At 41.1% G+C, this 22961-nt stretch overlaps 1 protein-coding gene across 2 annotated transcripts in view; it reads left to right on the forward strand.

Annotated features, from left to right (window-relative positions):
- PLK4 (polo like kinase 4) overlaps positions 1-21554 on the forward strand; it is a 30491-nt gene extending 8937 nt beyond the window's left edge. The window contains exons 5-16 of one of the 2 annotated variants that reach the window (XM_084856001.1): positions 2456-3485; positions 4050-4150; positions 6674-7023; positions 8284-8388; positions 9109-9214; positions 10198-10347; positions 13923-14050; positions 14424-14512; positions 14660-14810; positions 15730-15870; positions 16872-16978; positions 20864-21554. In XM_084856001.1, the coding sequence (XP_084712127.1) occupies positions 2456-3485; positions 4050-4150; positions 6674-7023; positions 8284-8388; positions 9109-9214; positions 10198-10347; positions 13923-14050; positions 14424-14512; positions 14660-14810; positions 15730-15870; positions 16872-16978; positions 20864-20963 (2558 nt within the window). In that variant the 3' untranslated portion in view covers positions 20964-21554. The remainder of the gene's footprint in view (positions 1-2455; positions 3486-4049; positions 4151-6673; positions 7024-8283; positions 8389-9108; positions 9215-10197; positions 10348-13922; positions 14051-14423; positions 14513-14659; positions 14811-15729; positions 15871-16871; positions 16979-20863) is intronic. The other variant, XM_084856002.1, reaches the window with a different exon arrangement.
- Positions 21555-22961: the final 1407 nt, after the last annotated feature.

A 22961-nucleotide genomic window follows, 5' to 3' on the forward strand; every position in this document is an offset into this window, starting at 1 on the left:
CTTTTCCAGTCTTGTGGCCACTGTTGAGTGTTCCAGATTTGTTGGCATATTGAATGCAGCACTTTAACAGCATCATCTTTTAGGATTTTAAATAGCTCGGCTGGAATACTGTCATCTCCACTAGCTTTGTTGTTACTAATGCTTCCTAAGGCCCACTTGACTTCACTCTCTAGGATGTCCGGCTCAAGTTCAGTGACCGCACTATCATGGCTATCAGGGACATTCAGATCTTTCCTGTATAGTTCTTCTGTGTATTCTTGCCACCTCTTCTTAATCTCATCTGCTTCTGTTAGGTCCCTGCCTTCTTTGTCCTTTATCATGCCCGTCTTTGCACAAAACGTTCCCTTGAGATCTCCAATTTTCTTGAAGAGATCTCTAGTCTTTCCCATTCTGTTGTTTTCCTCGATTTCTTTGCATTGTTCATTTAAGAAGGCCTTCTTGTCTCTCCTTGCTATTCTCTGGAACTCTGCATTCAGTTGGGTATATCTTCCCCTTTCTCCCTTGCTTTTCGCTTCCCTTCTTTCGTGAGCTACTTGTAAAGCCTCATCAGACAGCCACTTGGCTTTCTTGCATTTCTTTTTCTTTGGGACGGATTTCGTTGCTGCCTCCTGAACAATGTTACGGACCTCCGTCCATAGTTCCTCAGGCACTCTGTCTATCAGGTCTAATCCCTGAAATCTATTCCTCACCTCCACTGTATATTCATCAGGGATATGATTTAGGTCATACCTGAACGGTTTAGTGGTTTTCCCGACGTTCTTCAATTTAAGCCGAAATTTTGCAAGAAGCAGCTCATGATCTGAGCCACAGTCAGCTCCAGGTCTTGTTTTTACTGACCGTATGGAGCTTCTCCATCTTTGGCTGCAAAGGACATAATCCATCTGATTTCGATATTGACCATCTGGTGACGTCCATGTGTAGAGTCGCCTCTTGTGCTGTTGGAAAAGAGTGTTTGCTATGATCAGCATGTTCTCTTGGCAAAACTCTATTAGCTTTTGTCCTGCTTCATTTTGTACACCAAGGCCATGCCTGCCTGTTATCCCGGTGATTTCTTGACTTCCTACTTTAGCATTCCAATCCCCTATGATGAAGAGGACATCTTTTTTGGGTGTTAGTTCTAGAAGGTGTTGTAGGTCTTCATAGAACCGATCAACCTCAGCTTCTTCGGCCTCAGTGGTTGGGGCATAGACTTGAATTACTGTGATGTTGAATGGTTTGCCTTGGATTCGTACTGAGATCATTCTATCATTTTTAAGATTGTACCCCAGTACTGCTTTTCCCACCCTTTTGTTGACTATGAGTGCTACTCCATTTCTTCTAAGGGATTCTTGGCCACAATAGTAGATATGATGGTCACCTGAATTAAATTCGCCCATGCCTGTCCATTTTAGTTCGCTGATTCCCAAGATGTCGATGTTCAATCTTGCCATCTCATGTTTGACCACCTCCAGCTTACCTTGATTCATTGATCTGACATTCCAGGTTCCTAAACAGTATTGTTCTTTACAGCATCGGATTTTCTTTTCACCGCCAGACACATCCACAGCTGAGTGTCCTTTCGGGTTTGGCCCAGCCGCTTCACTCTTTCTGGCGCTACTTGGAAATACCCTCTGCTCTTCCCCAGTAGCATATTGGACACCTTCTGACCTGAGGGGCTCATCTTCCGGCGTCATATCTTTTAGCCTTGTGATACGTTCCATGGGGTTTTCTTGGCAAGAATACTGGAGTGGGTTGCCATTTCCTTCTCCAGTGGACCACATTTTGTCAGAACTCTCTGCCATGACCTGTCCGTCTTGGGTGGCCCTGCACGGCATAGCTTATGGCTTCACTGAGTTACGCAAGCCCCTTCGCCACAGCAAGGCAGTGATCCATGAAGGGGCATAAATAAGTACATACATATAATCTCCTTGCCTCCCACTAGTATGATTGGCTAAACAAACCAAGAATGGTTTGTTAAGCTTATTGTCCGAACTGGAGATCCTGCTTTGTCATTCCCTTTACAAGCCAGGATTTGTAAACCAAGAACAAACAGCTTTGCAATCCTGGCTTGTAAAGGGGGTGAAAAACCAGGATTCTCAGTTCAGATGACATTCTAAACAAACCATTCCTGTTTAGCTGGTCATGCTAGTCGGAGAAGCCACATGGAAGCGAATGGACTGTGTGCACCACCGTGCAGCTTATTCATAATAATCCAGGATTTTCATGATAATCCAGAATTTTCCATTCCTTGTGAATGCTGCTAATATTTTATTGAATGTCTTAGGGCGCAATTCTATGCATGTTTAAACAGAAAAAGTCCTACAAATCCATGCTGGCTGGGTAATGCTGGTAGCTGTAAGACTTTTCTGTCTAAGCATGAACAGGATTGCACCTTTAATTATAAGAAACAGATTTGATGAGCAAAGTCAAAAGCAAAAATGCTTTTTTAACTGCTCTCCCATCGTATTCTATGCAGTTCGGCACTTCATGCATCAGATTATTACAGGGATGCTATATCTTCATTCCCATGGAATATTACACCGGGACCTCACACTTTCAAATCTCTTACTCACCAACAACATGAACATCAAGATTGCTGATTTTGGACTTGCAACCCAACTGAAAATGCCTCATGAAAAGCATTACACAATGTGTGGGACTCCTAATTACATTTCTCCAGAAATAGCCACAAGAAGCGCACATGGACTTGAATCTGATGTCTGGTCTTTGGGGTGTATGTTCTTTACTCTTCTGGCTGGAAAACCACCTTTTGATACCGATACAGTAAAGAATACCTTGAACAAAGTGGTGCTGGCAGATTATGAAATGCCAATGTTTTTGTCAGGAGAGGCTCAAGATCTTATTCACCAGTTACTTCGCAAAAATCCAGCAGATCGTTTAAGCCTTTCATCTGTATTGGATCATCCTTTTATGTCCAAGTGTAAGTCAGCAAGAAGTAAAGATCTGGGAAATGTAGAAGATTCAATAGATAGTGGAAATTCCACAATTTCTACAGCTTTTACCACCTCTCCCAGCGTCAGTACAAGTGGCTGCTTAAAAGAAAAGACAAGACTTTTAGTTGGGCAGCCGCTTCCCAACAAAATGAAAATTCCTCCTAAAAATAAGAATTCCAGTGATGTCTCATCTGGGTATGGAAGCAGTTCTCATAACAACTGGGAACTTCCAGCAAAAGAAATTGGCAATGTTGGTAGGGGAAGAGCAATGCTCATTGAAGAAAGGCCACATTCACGCTATCTCAGGAGGGCGCACTCCTCTGAAAGATCAGGCACATCCCACAGTCAGAGCCAAGGAGTACCAAGTTATGTGGAGAGATGCCATTCCATGGAGATCCTCTCAAAACCCAGAGAAGGATTAATAGAAAACATGAAGGATTTTTCACCTGCAAATAGTCATGGTGATATTCCTACCATATTTCAAGACAAGCTTCCCACTAGTTCTGGTTCAATGGAAAAACATCTTTCTCCACCTGTGAAAGATCAAACCTGGTAAGAGTCAATCTCTTATAGCAGCTTTTTAAAAGTGTATCATGAAATTGGGTTCCTTACTACATAATGGCCTTGGTGGGATGTAACGTTAAAACTACAGTTAAGTGTTATATGAACTAGCCTCAGGTTCATCAGCTCTCCTCTCTTCCAGTGCAGCTGTGAGATCACAAGTGTTCACTTCTTTTTTTAACTGACGCAGTTTAGCTTTATGTACAAACTTGGACAAACGCTAGTTAATCTTTAATAACTATGGTTTAGGGAAACAAGCTCAGTTCTTTAGGGCTCAATCCTACGCATGTTTAAACAGAAAAAAGTGCTACAACTCCCAGCATTCCCCAGCCAGGTAGGAGTTGTAGGACTTTTTTTTTTTGTCTAAACATGCTTGGGATTGCACTGTTGGTAACTTAAAATACTGGGATGATCTCTAGCTGAAATAAATGTTATATATATCATATGGTGGTAATACATCTGTTCCATGAAGCAAATATCCTGTATTTTAGTGATCAATAAGTTATTTGTATCCATGTTTATGAAGAGTACTTACAAATGCTTCTTTGTCTTTAGTTCAAATTATCTCTGCCCAATGAAGCCCAGTGTTGGTTTATTAGAACTGAAGTCCCAAGCTAAAACAATGCAGCAGTGGCTTGGAAATATGCAGCTAAATGGTATGGATTTATTTAATCTGAATGTTTTAGTGTCCAAGTGGAGACACTGGATCTCTCTAAAACAGACCATTCTTATAAGCAGAAATCACATAGGTACTTTGTGCCCATCCAAAGGCAATGACATAGGTCAAAAGATTAAAGTCACTTTTTGAAGGTGTTCCATATGGACAGAAAGTTACTGTAGATGATAAAGTGTTATGGAATTTGGAGTGGTTGTGTGAAGGCTAAATCCATCTGGGAAAGTTGCTGTTCTGGGATCTGTGCATTTTCATTTGGGACTTATTCTATGATGAAGGCTTGCAGTAATTCAAGTCCAGCTTGGCTTAGCATAAATGTAAGTGCAGCCAACATTTAGTACTTACAGGAGTTGTTTTGGCTCCCACCTGTACTTTGCAAGTCCCTCTGCTTTCTTAACAATACTGTGGCGAAGCAAAACAATTCCACCTTAAGAAATAGGCTGTGGAGATGGACATTGCTGCAGAACCTCTAATGCACACTACTTTTCTCCCAAGGCCATATCACCTATTATCTAATGGCAAGCCCATGTTTGACACCAAATGTACATGGAGATGCAGCTAAACTCATCTTCTGGTCAGGTGTACCTGTATAATAAATGTGATTGTATTCAGGCATTCCATTTTTATGTACACATATTAAATTTTTTATAGATGGACCTTAGTTGTAATCTGTGAAATAGTCCTGTGAAAGCGGATGTTTCCTTGTAGACGAATAATTGTATCTGACTTGGCTCATGTCATTTCAAATTCCTACAGTTGAGGTTAGCACTTAACTTGACTGATAAACATAAGAGGAAGCTCCTGTGTTGTTCTTTGTGAAGGCACTTTGATTAAGACGCATTGGGCCAGTTCACATGACATGGCAGCCCCTTATGGGTTAATTTACCCTTGAGGAGCTATGGTGTGCGCCAGCCACCATTATGAATACGCAGCCCCCGACTGGGGGATTGTTGTGTTGTGTGAACCCAGTTGATGGGGGTTATTTGAAGGCTAAACAAGCCTCATATAACCCACAGGTTGTTGTAGGGTTATGCAAGGGTTGTTTAGCCCTCAACTAAGCCCTGCTGGCTGGGTTCACACTAGTTGGGGGTTGCATATTCATAATGGTGGCCAGCGCACACTACAGCTCCTTAAGGGTTAATAAGCCCAGGGTGGGCTGCCATGTTGTCTGAACCAAGTCATACTTTGCTCAGTCTGTTAGAAATTTAATTTGCTAAGTTGCCTTAGGTCCATCTGCCCTTATTGTGAGGGTACAATTGCCCTATGAAGACATTGACCTGGTTCTCACAATCAAAATAACCCACTGTGGGTTGTTTCACCCACAGTGAGCTGCGGTATGTGCCTGCTGGCAGTTTGCATATTCAGCCCCTGATCATGGGTTGTTGTGTCATGCGAACTCAGCTGGCAGGGGTTATGTGAGGGTTGTTTATTGATACAAAATATGGCTTTTTTGAAATAAATTAATGCAGACATCCTTAATAAGGTACCCATTATAAAGTTAAAATAGTTAATATGCTATTTTATTACCTGCTATAAAAACAAAACTTTAGAACACAATATACTATCCATTCTTAACAGCTGTTTTGATATTTTTCACTTTTTGGAAAGTATGTTTTCTTGAAACAGCTTAACTATCTGTGTAGAGATATAAAGGATGAAAATAGCAGGTGACTATTAGTATTGCTGGAAAAGGGAAGGGGGAAAGAAGATTAACAAGAACAGAAGGGAAGGAGGAGCTTTCTTTTCTCCTGCATCGTATTACATCATGTACTGAAAGAGTACAGAATGCAGCTGTAATTTAACCTAGGACTAATTAAATCTTCTCAGACATTTCCTTCTGTTTTGAATAATCAAGAATGCCTTGGGGAATTGTAACCATAGGACAGAGGTGGGATTATCTGAATCCTCAGACAATTTTCTTATTTCTTGTTTTTAATTGCTTATGTAGTTTGACAGAAGGGGTGGATGTGATAATGCATACTTTACCTGTACAGCAGTGGTGCTGCTGTTTTGATAATCCCCCGAATGCTTTATTCCATCACTCCCAATCCATCTGTTCATACTGAAGGCAAGAACACTTAATATAATGCTTAATCTTTTCCAGTGCAGACTTTGGAAGAAAAGATTGTGACTACTGTACATAGATGGTGAACTTAAGGAGAAATCAAATTCCCAGTAAATATTTACAGATGCTGTTGCCGTTCTTTGTCTTTGAAATTATTCAGAAAAATAGGTCATGTGACACAATACCTGGTTTATCAAACATACAATTATAAATGATATCTTGATCAGTTGGCCTATTTCAAATGGAATAGAAGTTCAGTAAATACTTTCGATTTATTAGATGCTTAAAATAGACTAAACTGGCATACTGCTTCAGTCTTGAAAGGCTTAACTATCCTCACTTACCCTTAGAAACGAAACTTTTTCCCCTCTTTTGTAAGAACAGTTGGGAAGAATCCTGTAATACATATTCTAAATGATTAAAATACTCTTGCCGCTTCAGCTCAGATGTTGGAACCTTCATATAACACAAATGGAGATTTTCAGTTCCATCTTGGTGTGCCTCAAGAGATGCTGAAAAATGCATGGAATGGCTTAAAAGGCAAAAAATCTGACTATGCACAATCAACTGCGGTACCGCTGGACACGAGGAAATACACCACTGGACTTCCATGTAAAGTTGAGAAGCCTTTGCCAGAACCTGCATTTGGTCTCCATCTGGTGTCTGAAGTCAGAAAAAACAGAGGCAAGGAGCCACAACATGAACACCCTAAACCTGTGCTGCGAAGTATTGTATCTCCTCTGAGTGCTGATAGACTAAAACCAATCAGACAAAAAACAAAGAATGCAGTGGTATGTATTATGTTATATAGCTGTTCAGGTATCGCAGTAAAAACTAAATTTATAAAAAAAGTGATTACTTTAGCATTTTAAATAGTTGCAAAGTATTACAATATAATTTGCATAATTAACATTAACCTTCTCTACTAGCATTGATATTCAACCTCTGCAAACTTTTTAATCAGCAAGAACTGTAACTTTGTTCCATTTTTAAAACTCCAACCTTGACCAGTCCTCCATAAGGGGACTCGGACCCAGCTTCTTATGACAAATCATATGGAGGATTGGTTTTCTAAAAATCTGATGAGAACTGGCTAGTTCTGCCTTGCTTTCCCATAACAGGAATGGACTTTAGCCGCAGCAGCTCAAGTCACCGCTTGCAGCAATACAGCTTAAACTGATGCAGAGGATCGGGCTTGTTTGTAGGGTGGTTGCGCTGTAATGAAGGCAGGGGGTGACTGTCAAGACAAGGACTGATGGCTACTTCTGCATCAGCAGTGATGTTGCAGTTGTGCTTTAATGCACTCTGTCCTTTAGTGACAATCCTGTACCCAACTTCACTTGAACAATGCTTGATCAGCTCAGTCCCTTATGAAGTTTTAACGAAATGTAAAATATTTTGTCTAGTTTGATACAGACTGTTGCTCTTTTGGTTCCATTGACTGACAGAGGAAATAACAGTGATATCTTCTGTTGGGCTATTTTCTATTGGGAATTGTGTAAGCTGATGTCAAGATCCTATTAATTAACTGGTAAAATGTATTTTGACTGTGTTGTGTGTGTATATCTGTTTTTCCTCATAGCAACATCAAACAAGACTGTATTTAGTCAGTTTCCAACTCATTTATTGGACTTAAATATCTTCTTGTCAACTTTCCATTTTTAACCATACAGGTCTCTGTTCTAGTGCTGCTCCTTTGTTTTCTCTCTCATTCCCTTTTGTTTTCCTCCCTTGCGTTCAGTTTTATGGTATTGTTTTCTCCTCGATCCTCCCCTCTTTATCCCTTGTATTTGTAAATCTAGTAGGGTTGGAACATTCTGATTAGTTGCCTCATAAGTCCTCACCTGCCGAACAGTATTTCTCACTGAAACAAGTATCTCTGTTCAGGTTGATAGTACTTACTAGGAGCACAAAAACAAGTTCTTGACTGCAATACAGTATTTTGGTTAATTTTGCTGTAAATCTGATGAAAGAAAAATGGGGGTCTTTACATAGTATTACTTTCAAAATCCTTTTATCTAGACTGTGTTCTGTTTCAACATATATTCTAGGTGAGTATTCTAGATACAGGAGAAGTGTGTATGGAATTTCTAAAAGAATATAATTCACAAGAGTTTGTAAAAGAAGTTCTGAGGATATCTTGTGATGGAAGTGGGGTGAGTAGCAATTTATATTTCTTTAAACTTGAATGGCAATATTGAAAGAATGTGTTTATTCCAATATTACCAAATTTTAGAGAGCTTGATGTTCTTCATGTGATGAAAGCTCACCGCCACAATAAATTTGTTTGTGGTGTCATAGGAATTTTGCAGTTCTTTTTCTCTCCTGGAAATCAAGTAGACTTTTTTCAGTGCACTATATATATGGCTTAACATTCATACATGGATACTTTTATGATAAATGCGTGTGTGTATCTCCAGTCTAAGCAACTGACTGAATTATTATATCAGCCTTTGCCAACTTGATACCTCCAGATGTTTTGGATCACCACTCTGAACATTTGTGACAATTGGCCATGCTGACTGGGTCTAATGGGAATTGAAGATCAAAAAATTTGGAGAGCACCAGGTTGGAGAAGGCTGTGTTACACTCTGTTGAGCTTTGAGCTATGACCTTGTTCAGTGAATGGCAACTGGCATGTTTAATCAGTTCAGTCTTAAAAATCCAATGAATCTGTACCTGTGAAAGCTGCAGGTAATCTTGGCTACTGAGGATAGCAAATGGTTTGTTCTCTGAAAATGGAGGATTAAGACTGACCACACATGGCAGTTTTAATTAACGGTAACCTGTCTTGCATAACCACTGGTTTACTTTTTAAGAAAGAAACATTAAGCACATAACTCTTAGCTGTGACACTGTTTTTTCTGTGTATTAAGGTCACAATTTATCACCCAGATGAAGGACGAGGCATTCCTTTTAATGATAGACCACCACTACCTCCTCCTGAAGACGTAAATGTATATAGTTTTGACAACCTGCCAGGTAAGGTCATTTCTGTGAGCCTGTTGAGATACAATGGCATAAATTCCATCATGGAACTCCGGAGTAGGCAACAGTTTTTCGTCTTGAGGTCTGCATTCGCTTGGAGGGAATTTGTCAGGGGCCACACAGTGGTGAGCAGGGCTAGAGGCACCCCATACTCTCTTAAGGTCACCACTATTCCACACTGTTTCTCTTGTTTTCTAAAGAGTCTGGAGAGGAAAAGACACACACACACACACACACACACACACTGTATCTTAAGATAATGGCAGACCACACTCTTTCTTCCTCACACACCCCGTCCATTCACTCACTCACACACCACACCCCATTCATTCATATAGTCACACTCTCACATTCACCCCTTCTGAAAGCATGGATTCAAAGGGCTCTTTTCTCTGCTTTTGGAGGAAGGGGTGGTTTCCTCAGGCAGGGAAGGCTGTTGAAAGTATGGATCGGGCTGGACAAACACTTTCAAAGTGCTCTTCTCCCCTTGTTTGGGCAGAGAGGGAGCCCCCTGCTCAGGCAGGGAAGATTTGGGTGGAGCCTGCCAGAGGTGGTCCACCCCTGATGTAACTAGTCCCACACACCAAAGGGGGCTTTAGGCTTATGCTTCTTAGCTACCCTCCCTTGCTACATAGTAAACTACTTCTGAAAATGAGAGGAACACCAAAAATTTGTGATGACATAGGGGTCTGCTGTTCAAACAGTCAAATAAAAAAAAAGCAAGTATTCCATGGGGCATATTCAAGCCCTTTTTATTCTTTGGATTTTTACCAATAATTATACATGCGCCTCTAAAATGTGAAGACAATCTGTGTGAATGCTGTTCTAGATATAATTTTAGTATGGTTTCCTTTGCCATTAGCAAAGCTTGTGGCAGGCATAAATTACATTCAGTATTTAGAAGTCTTTTCTATTTATAAATGGAAAGGTCACTTGTGCTATAACAACTTCCTGTTACATTCATTTTCTTGTTTTAGAGAAATATTGGAAGAAGTATCAGTACGCTGCCAAATTTGTGCAGTTGGTAAGATCTAAAACTCCCAAAGTCACCTTCTATACAAGATATGCCAAGTGCATGTTGATGGAAAATTCTCTTCCTGCAGATGTGGAAATTTGTTTTTATGATGGTATGTATCCTTAACTGTTCTGTACATTTCCCTTCAGCCGTTAAACATGTATTAAATTATTAGCCATCTGTTACGATTCTGTAAAAGCAGGTGTACTTAAGCTAATAAAAAACTAAATTCTGATATTTTAAGGAATCTAGTCAACTGATTCACCATATTTCTCATAAATTTTCTACTTCTAAAAATCCTGGATTTCAAATGTAACACAATGAATGCATATTTGGGTTTTTGCTTCATTATCAATGGCAGCAACAAGAAACATTCTTCTGATAATTTATTTTATTGGTTATTAATTGTAAATATTAAGAGTAAACTGAAAATAAAGCAAATGTTGGTACTTGCATTTATCTTGAGGGCTTGGGGGGGGGGCGTTGTTGTGGCCTATAGGAGTTCCATCTCCCTCTGCAGGCTCCCTATCCATGTGACTACTGGTCTGGAGTGTTTGCACCTTGTGTAGGGGCAAGGACTCTGTTGATGTAGTGCCCACCCCGTTGCTCAACAGACTCCTTATCTGAGCTGATGGAGGTTGTCTCTGGTGCACTGTTGGTTCTGGGGGATGTCAACATTTGCGCTGAGGGCACCTTGTCTGGGGTGGCTCAGGGTTTCATGGCCTCCATGATGACAATGGGACTGTCCCAACATGTCATCGGCCCGATGCATGTGGCGAGGCATACTCTAGACTTGGTTTTCTCAACTGGACAAGGAGAGGGTGGTCTGAAGGTGGAGGACTTTGCATCATTCCCCTTGTCATGGTCAGATCATTACCTGCTGAGGTTTAGACTGACAGCAGCTTTTCCCCTCTGCGAGGGTGAGGGACCTATTAAAATGGTCCGCCCCTGGTGGCTAATGGATCTGGATGGTTTCCAGAGAACTCTGTGGACGTTTCCGGCTGATATGGCAGGCTCTCCTGTCAAAACCCTGCTTGATCTGTGGAATACAGAAGTGACCCAGACAGTTGACATGATTGCTCCTGAGGGCCCTCTCCTGAGTAGAGCTCAAATTGCTCCATGGTATGCCCTAGAGCTGAGAGCGATAAAACAAAATAGGAGATGGCTAGAGTACAGATAGAGAGGAACTCCTAGTGGATGCAATGGAATACTGGTATATGCCTATGGTACAGTATATTCAGGGGCAGTGAGGGCAACCCCCGCCCCCCGGTCATCTTACTGCCTCTATTGAATCTTCTATCTGCTGCCCAGCGGAGCTTTTCAGAGTCATCTGGGTGCTATTACATGCCAGCCCTAAGGACATTGTAGATCCCTCTGAGGCCCACTGTAATGGGTTTGCTAGGCACTTCCAGGATAAGATCTCTTGCATCCACCGGGACTTAGACTCCATTGTTATAGCAGGTGAATCTGGTGAGGTATCTAGCGCACAGCCTTGGCCTGTTCTTCTGGATGAGTTGGTACAGCTCGAGGACGTTGACAAGGTGCTTGGACAGGTTCGTGCAGCCACTTCCGTACTGGATCCTTGCCCCCCTTGGCTGATAAAAACTGGCAGGGAAGGAACAGCTGGCTGGGCCAGGGAGGTGATTAATGCCTCTTTGCAAGAGGGAGTGGTCCCAGGCCGCCTCAAAGAGGCAGTAGTTAGACCACTCCTAAAGAAACCCTCCCTCGACCTGGAAAACCTTAGTAATTTTAGACCGGTGGCAAATGTTCCTTTCCTGGGCAAGGTTCTTGAGCAGGTGTTGCCAAACAGCTCCAGATGCTCTTGGATGAGACCGATTATCTAGATCCATTTCAGTCAGGGTTCAGGCCAGATTTTGACATGGAAACAGCCTTGGTCACCCTGTATGATGATCTATGTCAGGAGAGAGACGGGTGCGTGTGTGTATGTGACCTTGTTGATTCTCCTTGATCTCTTGGTGGCTTTCAATACCATCAACCATGGTATCCTTCTGGGACGATTGTCTGGGCTGGGAGTAGGAGGCACTGCATTGCAGTGGTTTCGCTCCTACTTCGATAGTTGGCTCCAGAAGTCGGTGCTTGGGGAATATTGCTTGGCCCCGTGAGTTCTCCAGTATGGGGTTCCACAGGGGTCAGTTCTGTCCCCCATGCTATTCAACATCTACATGAAACTGTTGAGTGCGGACATCCGGAGTTTGGGGGTGCGTTGTCATCAGTATGCTGATGACTCACAGCTCTATTTCTCCTTTTCATCTTCAGGTGAGGTTGTGGATGTGCTAAATCAGTGCCTAGCTGCAACAATGGACTGGATGAGGGCTAATAAACTGAAGCTCAATCCAGACAAGACTGAGATACTGTTGGTGGGTGCTTCTTCTGGCCGGATGGAGGGCCCTCAACCTGTTCTGGATGGGGTTGCACTCCCCCTGAAGGAGCAGGTTCATAGCTTGGGGGTTCTCTTTGAGCCATCTTTGTCACTTGAGGCTCAGGTGGCCTCAGTGGCATGGAGTGCCTTCTACCAACTTCAGTTGCTAGCCGAGCTGCGCCCCTATCTGGACAGGGATAACCTGGCTTCAGTTTTCTCTGCTCTGGTAATCTCCAAGTTAGATTACTGCAATGCACTCTATGTGGGGCTGCCTTTGAAGACGGTTCAGAAACTGCCGCTCATGCAAAATGTGGCAGCCAGATTGATAACAGGGACCAGAAGGTCTGAACATATAAGAGTGACTCTGGCCCGCTTGCACTGGCTGCCTGTATGTGTAAACTGAGCCCGATTCAAGGTGCTGGTTTTAACCTATAAAGCCTTACATGGCTTGGGACCACAATACCTGATGGTTCATGCCTCTCCCAGCATGAACCTACCCGTATACTACGCTCAACTTCTAAGGCCCTCCTCTGGCTGCTTACATCGAGGGAAGCTTGGAAGACGGCGACAAGGGAGAGGGTATTTTCAGTGGTGGCCCCCAAATTATGGAATGATCTCCCCGACGAGGCCCACCTGGCGCCAACATTGTTATCTTAAGATCTTTCTCTTCTCCGAGGTATTTGGCAGCTTTTGAAGTTTTAATTGATCCTGGAATGTCTTATGGTTATGGTTGTTTGCTTTTGAGATTGTTTGTTTGAAGTCGTTTTAGATATGTTTCTTTTGTGTATATTGCCTGTTCATGTTTTTTTATGTAAATGGTTTTTAATCTCTGTATATTGTATTTTTAATGTTTTTAATCTTTGTAAACCGCGCAGAGAGCTTCAGCTATTGGGCGGTATAGAAATGCAATAAATAATAATAATCTTGACTGACACCTGCATCAGTGCTTGATACGGACTACATCCAATGCTGCGCAAGCAGACTTCTGCTTGCATGATGGGACTTCCCGTTCCCCTGCAACCTTGAATCTGCTCTGGAGGGTCTTCCAACTCTCCCAAGCAGATTTTTGGGGCATGGGGGGGGGGGGAATCCGTTCCGCCAATCATGTCCGTTCTGTTGGCAGATGGTACTTCTGAATGGTACTTGACGGTACTTCTAATTACACTTATATCAGTAATTTTATTTGTAATGGAGGTAGTTGTCAAGTGCCATTTCTTTCGTTTTTTTACTAGTTCATTTCATTTCTACTAGAATGGGATTACAATGTCTATGCTTGTGTAACTGAGGAAACATTTGGCTTTTTATAGGAGCAAAAATACACAAGTCAGCAGGGGTAATTCGAGTAATAGAAAAATCTGGAAAGGCCTACACAATAAAAGAAAGTGAAATTGGATTAGAGAAGGATATAAAAATATATGTGGATCATGCAAATGAGGTAAATACTATTTATATTTTTTTAAATAGGTGTAATGAACAAAGTAGCTTGTTCTTAATGTCAAATTAGCAAACTGGATTCTTTTTCTCTGTGTTGTCCCAAATACATGGCATGACTTTCATTGCAAGGTTCTTATGAAGTCATGATAGTCAATTGTGGACAAAAGATCAAGGAGATTTACTAATTCATCTTTATAGGTAAACATCGTTCTGTCTCAATGCCATGTAGTAGGAACCTAAAGAAATAACTGCCTTTCTTTTAAGTTACTATCAATATTTCTGTAGGTATTACCCTTCTCCATTCTCACAATTCTCTCTCCCTTTTAAAGGGGTCAGCATGTTTTAATGTTGTTCATTTTATTTTTTTAATACAGGGGCATCGCATTTGCCTCGCACTGGAATCTGCCATTTTGGCAGAAGAAAGAAGTGAAAGTGTCCCATTTTTCCCCATTATTGTTGGACGGTAAGTGTCCTCTTGTGGATTTTTTTCAGTTGTACATGTTCCCCAAAACACTTAATTTTTCTTAGGGAAATTTCAGTTTGTGCCTTTTTGTACTCTTAATGGAGGTAGGAAAGTTAAACACATGAACATAATTTCTTCCATTATCAGGAAACCAGGAAATCCTGAGTCTCCAAAGGCTTTGGTACCACCTCCTGCTTTACCAGATACAAGCCCTTCTTTTGTGGATACAGCCATGGTGAAGAGAGATACTGTTGCCAGATCTGAATCTCCCAGTCAAACACCTAACGTAAATCCACCTGTAAGTAAACAAGCGTGTAGATCAGGGGTCTCCAAACTCTTTCGGCCTGTGGGCACGTTTGACATTTTGAGAAAGTGCCCTGGGTATCACCACAAATTAGCTGCTGTAGGGGGGCACAGGGCCAATCACAAAAATGTTAGGAGCACCCTTCCCCATTATATGTGTGTGTATGTGTGCTACTCACTCTGGCTTCTTTCTCTCGCTGGTTCCTCTCTCTCTCTCTCTCTCTCTGGTTGCTCTTCTTTTATCTCTCTCTGGTTGCTCGTCTTTTATCTCTCTCTGTCTCTCTCTCTCTGGCCCTTCCTTCCCTCCCTCCCTCCCTCCCCTAGCTCCCCTTCCTTCCCTCTGGCTTCTCTTTCTATTTTCCCTATTAAAGCCAATGGACCAATTCATCCATTCTTTTTGATAGAGGTAAGAGAAGCCACCCCTGCTGAAAATCAGCTGGGAAGGGTGAAGGTCACTCCCCACCAAGGACCTTGTTGCCCTAAGGGTCCTTGTGGGGGAGGGTGGACTTGGCTCCCCTCTTGCCTTTGTTTGGTGGTGGGGCTTTTTTCTCACTGTGCAAGTGAATGGAGGAATTGCTCAATTCGTTTGCAGAGTGGGGAAATAGCTTTGTGGGTGCCTCAGGGTGGCCTTGTGAGTGCAGTGGCACCTGCGGGTGCTGTGCTGGAGACCCCTCGTGAAGATAATGCTCTTCTTTCATTCATAAAAATCAGTATTCTGCAAAGCTACAAAGTCAACTATTCAAAAAAAGTTGGGGAAGATTTAGAGCCAGTTTTGAGTTCTTGAATATTTTTACAAGGGATGAAACCTTTGTGTAGGTATTATATACCTAGAGGAGACCATTCCTAAACAGTGAAGCCTCTCACAGGGGTGTGACCCATAACTGCAGTATTATATTTCCATGATTGCCTTCCAGGTGTTTTCATATGAAGGATCTGCATTCACAGCAGCTATGACTGAATCAAAGGTCTCCCCTGGCTACCCAAATGAGTGTGCTCCAAATTCAGCTCAACTGCTGAAGTCTATCTTTGTAAAGAATGTTGGCTGGGCTTCTCAGGTGAGTTGATAAAAACTAAACAGAGAAGTTACAACTTCGGACAAAGAGATGAGAGGAAGTTGAGCTGTAATGCAGCAGTTGCCATACTTCTGCTAAAGAGTAGCTGACAATATAGCTCGACGTTTCTGTCAGCTCTGTTCCCTGTACCTAGACCTGTGCTGCAAATCAGGCAGTAGTTAATGGAAGCATATAAAGTAGGTACTTGGTTATTTTCTGCAGTTAAAACTGGAATGGGTCCACAATGGAAAACTGTCGGAATTAATTTGCATGTGAATGTGCTGAAGCTAAATAAAATGCGAACTAGGGTGCACAAACCAATCCCAAATCAGCTAAAAATATGGAATACACATTCATAACTCAATAGGCAAATAGTGTTGTATTCCATGACAGATGCATACAGTTGGTTACATCCAATTTTTCCCTTCCTCTGCAGAAAAGCAACCTTTGGATGCAACGCAGTATGCAGGATTATCAAGTAGAATTTAGGATTCTTATTTGAACTAATAGGTTATACAAATTCTCTTTCATAAGACATAGGATTGGATCCAGAATTTGCCTTCCAGGAAAGGAAGGGCTTTGTTAATGGAAGGTGCATCTACCTGATTTTTGAAGACCCGCCCCCCTCAGCTCATCCCATTCTGCAGGCTCCCCCAAACCTCTGTGTGGCGTTTTCAGGGGGCTGGAAGGGCTGCTGTGGAGAGGAGGGGGTAAGGAAGTCCACTTCTGCCATCCCATTTGCATGTGCCTAAATCTGGATCCAATACACAGGTTAGGCCACGAGCCAGGTCCTGAAATCACAGAGCTCTGCAGTAGTGTGTCTACATGTGGCAATTTATAAAACATAACATCAGTCCTGAGTTGACCCTTTGTCATGACGACACTGTGTAATACCTTGTCAATCCTTGCTAATACAAGGTCTAGAAAGATAAAACATGTGAAGGAGCTGTCTTCCAATACTTCAGTTTGTGAACTAATCTATAATTAACGTTTTTTCTTGCCAGCTGACTAGTGGAGCAGTATGGGTTCAGTTTAATGATGGATCACAGTTGGTAGCTCAGGCTGGCATTTCCTCGATCACATATACATCTCCAGCTGGTAACACAGTTAGGTGAGTGTCCGTCTTGATAGCACCACCACATACCTGCCACTTCAATTACTTTCCTAATTTTTAGTACCTGCACTGTAAGTTTCAGAAGTTGTGTAACCATGCAGTCTGTCTTGTGCCTCACAGCCTTTAGTCCTGCTGGAGATGCTGTACACTGGCAACTCCCACTCTAGCAAAATCAGAGAATGTGGGGAGAGGAATAACCAAGCTACATATAATAAAAGCTAGTAGCACTATATATATATTAAAAATATGACATCCAAACTACAAACACTGCGTTCTTTTTCCCGTTCCCTCCTTGTCCCTTTTTCCTTCTGTGTCATACTTACCAGACTGTAAGCCTATGGGGAGGGAGTATTGTCTTAATCTTTGTGCAGTGCCTAGAACACTTGAGGTACTTTCTAAAAAATAGTAACACAGGAACACTCCAATTATACCGTGATTTCCAGTTCTATGGTGGGCTACTTAATTAATCTATTTGAAGAGTCTTAATCATGCAGAGAGCCAGAGCTACAGAAAATTCCAATATTTAGTTTAATCCAGTTAGCGGCCACATTCGCATGTAATAGTAAACCAGGGGTCCCCAACACAGCACCCACAGGCACTTCCAATAGTGCCTTTGAATGTGTCCCCAGTGTGGTGCCCGTGTGGTGCCCATTTTTAAAATATACCTACATAGATGTGTATGAAATCCATACAGCTTTCTAGCAATTATACATGAGCGTCAACAAAAGTGGACCGAACATCCAAATAAGTATCCATTTGAAGGTGGTGTCTATATGTTACCCTTTCAAATATTGAAAACACTGCAAGGTCCTCAGTCCATTACATTATTTGAGGGGGGGAGTGTTTATCCTTTCAATGTTGTAATATCAGTATTTTATCTATCAAAAGAGTGTAGGAAACCCATTTACGCTGACCATTTGATAATTTCCATGATGCCTGTAAATAATTTAAAAGAGCATGTACATCTGTGAATATTAAAGACTATTCCAGTACAAAATTTATCTGTGTAATAACCTCCCTGCAAAAAGAAGCAACTACTGGACACTGTCAAAATATATGGTTAAAAGAAGCATTAGCTGTATTTCACTGCCAACAATTAGCTGAATTAGACAATCCCATCTTAAAGAGATGTTGCAGTGTCCAATAGACATGAAACAAACATGTTTGTTGAATAGGATGCAGACTAAGACTATAGACGTGAAAGGGAGACACCAAAGTGGCGATCCACTGATTCGGCATTTTGTGGTGGTGTCCACAGCAGTATCTCCAATTCCCAAATGTGCCCATGGGTCCAAAAAGTTTGGAGACTGTTGTGGTAAACCGTAACTTAGGGCAGCCTTCTTCAAATTGATGCCCTCTGGATTTTTAGATTACACCTCCCAGCATTCCTAACCATTAGTCATGCTGGCTAGGGCTGCTGGCAGTTGGAAGTCCAAAGCATCTATCAGGCACCAGGTTAGGGAAGGCTGATTTAGGCTTATGTGCACAAGTAGGAATGAATCTGTGTGACGTGCTGGGCTCACATGCTCCTACCTGCCCTTGCAGGACTGTGCAGAACAAACCAAGCATCAGTTTCACTTTAGCAGATTCCTGGCTTGTGAGCCAGAAACTGTGGTTTAAAATAGACTCTAATTCGCTAAACAATTCAGAGTCTGAAGCTGGTTTGTGTAGGAATTGACTAGAAACTATTTTAAACTAGAAGGCCTGGCCTGTATGTAACAAGCCAGGAATCTGTTAAAATGAAAACAAATTCTGGTTTATTCCTCCTGGTCATGCAGCAGGTGGGTGGTGGAGAAGTAGTTGAGCTTGGCACTTCGTGTGGGTATATTCCTGTTCATCATTGTTGCTATTTTATTTGATTTATAGCCCAACCTTCCTCACAAAGAGGCCAGGGTGGCTAGCACTAAATTTACTATTCTGTGCAGATTCATCCAATGTCTCAAATCAGGAGTCACCTTAATTCCAGGAAATTTCCTGTATCTTTTAGAGTTTATTAGCAGAAGTTGAATGTCATGTATAAGCACAATCTAACTCGTGCTCACTTTATTGTGTACATCTTGTTTTTTCCGCCTCACTCCTGAGATAACAAACCTTAAATTAGAACCTCTGATCTATACATTCAGGGAGTGAATTACCACCTAGCAAGGGCAGGGACTGTAGTTCAGCCTTCCCCAACCTGGTGCCCTCCAGATGTTACTAAATTCTCTTCAGCCGTCCTAGGATTCACTTTATAGATGAGCAACTCAAGGTAACCTGTATTGGGTTGGATCCAAATGTTTTGTTCCATCCACAGGACCTGTTCATGGAACAAAGCCTCAGTTCCAACCTGTTGTAAGTGCCACTCAGCCTTTGAGATAAAATACTACTCTAAGACTATACGGTCAATATTCGGAGACTAACATGTCCTAATATTCTCTTGTGTCTAAATCATTAATCAAAGCATAAGGTAGTTAGTTCCTTCTGCATCTGGTCTAAATTGTCCCATCAACTGTTTAGTCCCACATAGTATGATGGCAATGAGAGCTCTTCCTTCATGTTTGTTTCAAGAGTGTTTCCCGACAGATGGTTTCTAGGGCTACCAATCACTGTGCATCTATTCCGCCTTTTCCCGTTAACATTTTTTCTGTAAGAAAAAATATGGGCAAAAAGGTGGGAAAACCTGGGAGAGTTACAAATTGAATACAATGATATCTGGTCCCGCTGTACGCTGTGAATGGGGGGTGATTCCCAATAAAAGCCTTAACTTTTATTAGTTAAGTTAACAAGTACACCAAGTCAGTAGCAAAAAAATACAACAAACCCTCTGTCAGGACTAGCCCCTCCATAACAGAACCTAGTATTTAAAGAAATAGCATGTTCATTAGTTTTATGTTGATGGTTGTTATTGGGATTTTATATGTACTTTGTGTTACTATGCTTACTGCAAGGTCTAGAGAAATTTGAGGTATTTAAACAAGAAGTGGGAATAGTGTGTACAGGTGGCACAGTAGGATGCATAAGTAAATGGTCACCTAATCTTATACCCAAGGAATATACCCTCCTCAACTCTGGATCAGTCTAATAACACTGGCAGTGAACTATAAATTCCATTGAGATACAGAAGAAATGTCTTGGTGGAACACAAACAAATGAATACCTCAATTAAACAAAACAAAATTTTAGTAGACTTGTAGTTTACATCAAAACATAGACACTGACTTAGCTAACCACATGGACATGTTAGTTTTTAAATGAAAAATATTGTAGCCATTAGTTGGAAACTGTTAACATTTAACAAAGAGCCAGTTAAGAGAAATGTGTGCACCAATATTAAAGGTAACTAGGGTTCTTGTTTTAACCTAGGATCTAATGCTCTCTTTCTACTTTAGAAGAATAGGCTTTACCACTTTAGACTGCAGGAGAGGATAACACTTTTCAATACTTCTGTGCATAAAATAACTCTGGAAGTAAAAAAAAAAAAAAAGCTAGCAGAGCAAGAAGCTGATTCAGATTATTACTGCTTGATGTACTTGTTCTTGGAGGATTTTTTTGACATCCAGAAAAATGGTATTTCTCATCTGTATTGGTACTATCTTTTTCTACGAACTGAAGATTCTATTATCTAATTCTGCTGCACGTGTAGACCAGTCCTGAAACCCATTTTCAAAACAGGATTGGTTCCTTGTTAAATAACACTGATTAAACTTAATGAAATAACTGCAGTTAACGGAAATGTCTATACTAACCTTAAGAGCCTGGGTGGAAGACTGTATCTAAGCACTGTTTAGATGGAGTAAGTGTAAATTGGCACTAACCCAGAATGTTAGAACTTGCTGAAATTAGCTGTCATTGCAGCAATCTTCTGTGTGCTCTTACATGTACTTATTTGAAACTGTTTGCTAGGTATGGAGAAAATGAGAAATTGCCAGAATACATCAAGGAGAAGCTGCATTGTTTATCTTCCATTCTGGCAATGTTTACAAATCCAGTTGGTCCCCACTGACAAACTGTTTGGATACAAGGACTTAATACATAACTTTGTGGTAATGGAGAAATTACTACCATACATGAAGAAGCAGAGCTTCCTCAATGAAGTCATACCTTCTTTCTGGCTGGAGTTAACATATGATAAAGTTGCTGTGTTCTGTTTAGCTGAGCATTTGTATAACTTTTAAAAGCATGATCAGTCAAGGCAAGATTACTTGCATTTTATATAATGGATTGTTAGAAATTGCTGTGGCCACCAGTTCTCCAATTACTTTTCATGAAGGGAATCTGAATTGTACGTGTGTGCGTGTTCATATGTGTGTGTTCTCCCTTATTCTTTCAACTGTCATCAAGAAGTACATCTCTGCTGTTGCAGTATTTGTGCCTGTAAATACCTTGTATTTTACTTTCAACTATATGTAAAGTGTATTGTTTTATAATTTTTATATTTTTGTAACTTTCTAATGAAATATCCCTGCAAGAGCTTTAAAAAATAAATGCAGTGGTAACTCTTCAGCTCCTTTGCTTTGTTTAGCACAGATGTCTGGGTACACTACATTAGGATACTCATAGTGGTTTGAACAATAAAACTGTACTTCTACAGTAGAAATATAATGTGTACACTCTGGCTTTGATATATTGAGTAAAGGAAGGAAGAGGTTCAGTTCACACGTATTGCTAAACCTTGGTTTGGTGTTACATGAATAGCTCTTGTAGCTACAGATGTCTGCTAGCTCTACTCTTTAGTGACACAACCTATATAGCTTTGTTGGATCATTAGGAAAAATCCAAAAACTGCAATACCTTTATTAGGACTAATTAAAGTGGCAAAGTGATGAGCAATATTAGTTACTATTTTGACATTTTAGTTGGCCCTAATAAAGGTCTATTATGACTTCTGCTTCTACAGTAGAATTGTAGATCAGGGTCAAACAGTGACTTGGCATTACATGTGAACTAATCCAGAGACATATGAATACATGTTAAGACCACAGTTACACTCTAGTATTGTCATTCTAGTGTAGGCTAGTGGATAGCCTACACTAGAATGCTTTGCAATTCCTTGGACAATTCACTCTAATAAGCCCTCCTCTAGTTTTTCCCTCCAGCGAGGGGGGAAAGGCTTGTTTTCACCTTCTAAACCAAAGACAAACAATATATAGGTTCAGCAGAGAAAAATATGTTTGTAGCATGTTATTCCCTTTGGAACTTATATCTGCAAGCAAAAAACAGGTTAGTATAACTAACATGGAATGTGTTGGCAAAGAAACCAGTTTGAATGAGCTGAGGTTTATGCTGAAGAGGGAAGTTCACATGCTTCCCAATCAAGGAGGCCTAGAGGGAGACAGCTTACCAGTGTAGCAGATACTCTCCACTGAGAAGTTGTTCCAAAGAAGAGGGGATTATTGCTTTACTACTTCAAAGCAGATGAGAGATAGAAAAGTGTGAACTAGGCCAACATTCCCCACAACAATCTCTTGTAGCTTCACTATCAAGCAAACAGCCCTTTGAAAGAGGGGAGTTACAAAAAGCCAGTGACCTTTTCCATTAGACATGTATAGAAACAAACTGTTTTCTAAAGAGATTATTGGCTTTAGGCCTGCCACAATGCTTAATACAAAGATTTTCCACTGACCCAGCTGGGTAAATGAGGAACTTGGTGCAACTATTGACAGCCATTCCTCCTGCTGGAAGCTGAGGGAGAGGCAATACAACTGAATCAGCTTAACTGGGACCAACTACCATTTGGCTCTTCCTGTCTATAACTTATCTCCTCAGAGGCAATTTTATCTGGCCATAATGTAACTAAATGTTTGGTATATGCACATCCTTGTTTGGTATATGTGCTTCTCTTCCTCATATTTCCCTTTCTATATCATGTCTTTAGGATGTGTACACTTGTGGGCAGGGCTTGTCATTTTTTCATCTTTGTACAACACTAAGGAAATGTTAGGCACTCTAAATAGTATGAAGAACCAGTGCCTTCCACTTTTATCTACCGCTATTTATTTCT

Source organism: Heloderma suspectum, chromosome 5 (assembly GCF_057233095.1).
Source record: "Heloderma suspectum isolate Gila_16-S chromosome 5, 16-S_ref, whole genome shotgun sequence".
NCBI classification, from domain to species: Eukaryota; Metazoa; Chordata; class Lepidosauria; order Squamata; family Helodermatidae; genus Heloderma; species Heloderma suspectum.